General features: G+C 37.1%; 1 protein-coding gene across 2 annotated transcripts; it reads left to right on the top strand.

The window, feature by feature from the left end:
• The first annotated feature begins 933 nt into the window (after nt 1–933).
• On the top strand, nt 934–5,470 carry LOC128169708 (uncharacterized). Of its 2 annotated transcripts, none has more exons than XM_052835812.1 (6): nt 934–1,095; nt 2,958–3,122; nt 3,524–3,619; nt 3,758–3,928; nt 4,347–4,425; nt 4,584–5,470. In XM_052835812.1, the coding sequence occupies exons 1-6, from the start codon at nt 1,032–1,034 to the stop codon at nt 5,377–5,379; spliced, it is 1,371 nt and encodes a 456-aa protein (XP_052691772.1). In that variant the 5' UTR covers nt 934–1,031; the 3' UTR covers nt 5,380–5,470. The 2 variants fall into 2 exon arrangements, with proteins under 2 accessions (XP_052691772.1, XP_052691764.1); XM_052835804.1 differs by having other exon boundaries at nt 935–1,095; nt 4,581–5,470.
• The last annotated feature ends 710 nt before the right edge of the window (nt 5,471–6,180 follow it).

Genomic DNA, 6,180 nt, shown 5'->3' with positions numbered 1-6,180 from the left:
TGTGATGGGTTTTTTTTTTAATTTTGTAATATAATTTTTCAGTATGTATCACTGAAAATTTTCGTGTGTTTAAACCAGACCAACCATTGCTTATGTAAAAGTACATTCTAGGTGTCCAAGTTTCTAGATAAAAGTTCAAGAACTGTATATATAACGCCTGTTAGTATGTTTGAGTCTGGGTTCAACTACAAAATTAAAAAAAAAACACAAAACTTGTCCAGGATTATTCTTGAACCTTGAACACAATTGTTTCTTTCATATTTCTTATATTGCTGATTTTAGTCAAATCTCAGATAAAATCAGGCCTAACCCCCCCCCCCCCCCCCAATACACACAATTTTTTCCCCTGGGAAACATTTTTCTTAAATTTAAAGATAATAAATTGAAGTATCAAGGAGACCCTCCCCTTCCTTTTTTGGAGAATGTAAAAAATTTAAGTGAAAATATGAAATTAACAATGATATATCGAAGTTATTGTAGGATTTCTCGTTCTCTGCCCCCCCCCCCCTCCCCTTTCCCCCAGCGGATTAGGATTTTTATGATTTTGGAACTTGTTCATATCTTATACAGCACAATGTTTAAAACAAAAGGAGGTGTGCACCGCTCTTCGCAATTGTTTTCATTTATTCAACTAAAATATCCAGCCAGGTATTGAAGAAATTTTTTGGCGATTTTGATAGTTTTAATTTGAGTAAATCATCTTTTTGATTAAGTTCTATTACTCAAAAAAGCCAAGCACGGCTAGTTAGTGTTTTTAGAGATATGCCTGATATAATTGCACAACTTACTTCTTTTATCATCCTATTTTACGATTAGTCCGCAACATTCATAGGTAGCAATTATGAGTAATAAAACAGCGGATCTCAATGAGCAATGCCAGTATTTTTAACACCACACTTTTCCCTCAGACGCTTGTTTCTCGGGGATAATCGCCGGACGATGTGTCATGGTTCAATTTTCAAATCTGGATTTAAATAGTACGCGCTTGGTGACCCTGTTTATCGGCTGTCATTTTCCGTATATAAACATCAATGGCGGGGAGAGTGTGTCTTTCTCCATGGACCGTGCTTTATCTCTCTGTCTTCCTATCGACAGGTAAGTTTTTGCTACCTTGATGTACTTTTTTTTCGGTTGCATTTAACCTAGATAATACCACAGAGGACAAAAAGTGTCACAGACGTTACACATTAGAGGGGGGATGACGCATGATGTCACCCGCGGGTCTCTCGCTCGTTTATATATAGTTTACCTACATGTATATACTCATTATACTGAGCGTCAGGGTGGGGCGGATCTCGAATTTCTTGTGAAATTTTGAGTTAAGAAGTATAATATATTGTACGCATATGTAACTGTCAGTTGTTAATTTTATTTATTGACCTGTGGAATTAACTGGTCAACTTTGTTTATTTAAGTGGACAAAGTTCTGGTAAACACTGCGTACAATGTATGTTTGCTATAGATAGAATGGGGCCCTTAAGTTATATTTAAGTGTGGATGAAAGTGCACCATATTCAATTTTTTATCACAGTTTTAAGATACAACTTTATTTTACAGTAAACAGAGAGTAAAACATTGAACATGAATGCTAAAAATGACAATGCCACAGCGGGTTTCGAACTTGTGGCTTGTTGTAGAAAAAGAGTCTCATACTTTTTGAACAATGTCAATTTAAGACCCCAGGCTCTATATAATTTGCTGACACTATCGAAATGAACAAGGGTAATGGTGTATTAGTTACACGGACATATGATCACAACATTGCTGATGGTGATTTGGATAGGGTACTCCAATCGCACTCTCCGAACCATGAGCGGGGCGGAAATGCTGAACTTACTGTCCATCAAAGTACTTAGTACGGGAACTATCTCGCTGAGTCAGGCGGGAATGAGGGCGAAAGGGGGGCAGTGTACTTGACCCCGGTAATGATATATGTTCCTCATACTTCAAACGATTATGTTGGAGGAATTCACGTTTTTAACGTACATTTAACTGGTTTGTTTGGGGTTTTTTTTGTATTAAACACAATCAAAATGGTGTGTATAAAAAGATTTAAATTATAATACGTAAAATTCTAACAACTGATGATGATCTAACTTGTATGGTTTTGTTTAAAACTGATTACGACTATTTCTTCATTAACGACTGACGCTTTTTTAATACTCTACGTACATTGTACAGCCTTATTAAGCTAAATGCTAGACATAAGAACCCAACTGACTGTTAAACTCTTGTAACAATGAGGCATCTGATTATTGATATAAAACTTACAATATGACAACTTGAAAATTTTGTATTTACTGCCAACCGGTAAATTCAAAATTTACACATGACCAATAACTCAGTCTTGTGGCAATTTTGTCACCGCTGGTACCATCAACAAAACCCTGATCGCGTATTTCCGGTAATGTGTTAAATTCTTAATTCCGCATTCTTCATAAACCCACCTGAGGCGCTGTTAATCTTTTAATTACCTTCTATTTATTTTTGTTGACACTTAATATTAAGTGCTTCTTACGTTTAATTAGCCGTTTGATGTACATAAACGCACGCCGCTAAAATGCCACGAAACGATCAACAGCCTTATGATAATAGATTCCTTAGTTCTTTGTTGTAATTTCTTTCAATATTTATCTTTTTTTCTTTCTTTGAAATGGGATGGGGTGGGTGGTCAGTATCTAATACCTATTTTAAAACAGTCTTTATTAGTTGTATTACATAGCAGCTTCGCTAACCGAGAGTCATCGATACCCTCGATCCTTTTAAGACAACAGTGAATCGAAACCCATTGAGAACAAGATAAGGATTAAAAATTAACCTTTTTTTATTGTCATGATAAAAGTAGGAATGCAACTAAATCGCGGTAAAAATTTTATATCATCATTTTAACATTTAGATATGAATATCGTCTGCATTCATCGTGACGTCATAGATCTAACATTCTGTGTGTATTTCAGCATCATGCGCTACTTACTACTTTGTCCACGAGGCGGTGATATACGACGCGGCGGATCTCTACTGCTCCCGCCAGTTCGGGGGCGGATCCATGTCTGGTGTGTCTGACGACTTTGACTGGGACTGTGTTCCACAGAATGTCTGGTTCTGGACCAACAATGACAAGTGTAGGTTTAACATGTAGTTTTGCTAGCAACCGCATTAGTAAGGGATATAGACTATACCTCTTACTACTCCACATGTAAATGAAATATAAAGATAGCAACCCACCCCACCACAGAAACAAAGATTCAACAAAAATTCATTTGGTTGTTTATGCGTGTTTCAATACTGTAACAGCTCAAACATAACAAATTACATTCTGGTATATTTTACTGTTACATTTCAAACATTATATATTAATAGATTCTATCATATTTTACTGTAACAACTCAATCATGATATATTACATTTTGGGATATATTACATTCTGGGATACATGTATTTTACTGTAACGACTCAAACATTATACATTACATTCTAGGATTTTTTGATATTTTCTGATAGTTCAGTTTTGTATCTTTTTCAGACTGCAAATTAAATAAATTCAATAAACCAATATGCAAGAACATGAGCTTTATTCATCATCTTGGGATTGGTAAACGCGCCTTCATCTGTAGAACAGGTTTGTTTACTCACTACTGTATTAACTTATACATCAAATACTGCGGGATTTTATTATAGTACCGTAATAATCAGTCGAATATCTTGTACAGTTCTTGTCCAATACTTATACATGTACATGTTTTTATGTGTGTTGTAGAGTCAGACCTGGACTATGATGACCTGGACTATCAGGGAGATGAGATCACACTCTGCCTCAGCACCACGCCTCACCCAGACACAACCACAGCGCCCAGCACCCCCACCCCGGGGAATTCTTCTCTAGTGTCCAACTCCACCACACATAGAAGTTCCGATGACGCAGATCACGGTAAATTAAAGAAAAAACCATTCGGACTGAAATCAGCTACATGTATTCTATTCGTCCATTTGGACATCTAATTAAGAACAGCTGAGTTTATCTTGTTTCCACACCAATTTGTCCTTGTTAAACTACTCTCCTTCACTAAGATAGGAACCTATCTGTAATATTGAGTTATCCTTCTTTTGTTTTTTTATTCTTACCATTTAACAATATTCAAATATTTATGGCTATTTAAAATTAAATTTTCAAGTTTATTTTCACTATTGTTTTACATTTAATATTGTTTTAAAGTAGTGTGATTAATAAAATTAAAATTATTTCATATTTATAATTCCGAATTTAATAAAAGGAGTGAAATTGATTACTCATACGATATTCTCCTGTATGAGTTGGTCGTCCTTGATGATTTCGTGTGTTGTTCTAGGTTGGGTGGCTGGTGTAGCATTAGGTATCATCGCAGTCCTTGTAGTTATTGGCTGTGCTGTGTTCTTCTTCGTCAAAAGGTAGGTGGGTCAGGAAAAACCGTAGTTCATGTTTAACTAATAACTAGTAATAAGCCATCATAACTATACAACAAGTACTGACTTTTTCTTAGTTCCTTGGTCACCAGAACTCACAAGATAATTTGTAAGATATAAATATGTTTTTGTATTTTCAGAAGAAAACGACCCACAACGAAAGAAAATGGCTGCGTTGATTCTGAGAGCGGACACACGGTTGAGAGAAGTGAGACGATAACGAGTAGATTAGGCTCTGCCGTTCAAAAGTGTAGACAAAAACTCCAGAGAAGCTCCCCATCGAGGGACTACGAAATGCCAGACGTTCACAGACCGGAAAGAGAGTACGATCAGCTCAATGTGCCAATGCTTCCGGCGGAAATAGTTTACGCAGAACCAACAGCGCCCTATACCGGAAGTGTAGAGCAAGATGAGTTAGGTTACCTCGTGTCACAAGGGAGTGAACTCAATGAGTACACGTATATTGATACAACGGGTGGGGACACGGAGGAGAGCACAGGGGGCTCCGCGCACCCCCAGGCCGGGATGGACTGTGAAAACCCTGTGTATGAGGACATGAGTAAGAGGGAAGTGATAACGGCGAACAGTGATAAACCGAAGGCGGACAAAGACTCAAAGCCAAAAGAAACCGGTGCTGCTGGAGCTATAACCAGAAAACATGAATACCTGAACTCGCCCGTGATAGGGAGGTTATTGACAGAAGAACAGAAAGGCGTTCAAACTAAGCAGAAGAAAGTTGATATAAGTATTGTAAATGGGACTTACGATGATAAACTGTGTACTTCCTCAGCATCATCACGTGATACACCGCTTGCAAAAGCGCCCGGTGATTCAAACGTCTCTCCAACGGACGATAACTCCGAGTCCCTCGCCAAAAATGTGAAAGGCAGCAACATTAGAAACATTATTTTAAAACTTCAAGGTGCAACGGATGCTTAGTGAATAGTTATAAATGACATCTTTAGAGGACAGATTATTATTAACAATAGAACTGTGATATATTTAAGTATTAAAATATTTAATTGTTAAGTATTTCTATCTAGACTGTTAATTCAATTGTTTAAACGGATTATTTCCTCAGTAAATACAATTAAGTACTTATAGATATTATTTTTAGCAGATTATTTTCATGCTAATTCAAAATATTGAATCTATCCGTTCAATGTCAACCTTTCAACGACAATAACAAGTTGCACAAACGCATACATCCTACAGAGTAATCTTTTGAACATTATGTTCGTATTATTTGAATAAGCTAGATGGATTCACTTTTTGATGTTATCGTCATGATTTCATTTACACAGACGCCATTATATCTGAGACGCCGATCTATCGTGCGATGCTGAGAGATCCCCATAGTGGTCCCCATGATTCCGTCGTTTCATTCAAACGCAGTCCCCAATCCAAAAGTAAACTAATATCTTTTACTGTGGTGTTGCACGAAACTTTTAATCTAGCAGTCAGTGTCAATATTACATAACACACTGATGCGTTTCAGCAAGTTGTAGTAGGCCGTTAGTCCACTGTTCCATTGATTGGAGCTCTCCGTAACGAGCACCGCCATTTGGTTCTTGGAATCTTATTAAATCTGGATTAAAAGCCTCGCTGTAGGGATTTATTGAGGTCTGTTTACCACTCTGTTGGACTCGCGCAACAAGCCAGCAACAACCCCGGGTCTGTCCGTCAAGTGTATCCAAGAATTTTGTCCCGGGTTGAAAATTATTCGGGGGTCATTTTTAA

Source organism: Crassostrea angulata, chromosome 1, assembly GCF_025612915.1.
Source record: "Crassostrea angulata isolate pt1a10 chromosome 1, ASM2561291v2, whole genome shotgun sequence".
Classification (NCBI taxonomy): Eukaryota; Metazoa; Mollusca; class Bivalvia; order Ostreida; family Ostreidae; genus Magallana; species Magallana angulata.
This window is presented reverse-complemented; position numbering and strand designations above follow the sequence as displayed.

Coding starts and splice junctions, on each gene's coding strand:
- LOC128169708 (XM_052835804.1), top strand. CDS start 1,032: ATGGCGGGGAGAGTGTGTCTTTCTCCATGGACCGTGCTTTATCTCTCT. Junction 3,123..3,523: donor CTGGACCAACAATGACAAGT/GTAGGTTTAACA, acceptor TATCTTTTTCAG/ACTGCAAATTAAATAAATTC. Junction 3,929..4,346: donor TTCCGATGACGCAGATCACG/GTAAATTAAAGA, acceptor GTGTTGTTCTAG/GTTGGGTGGCTGGTGTAGCA.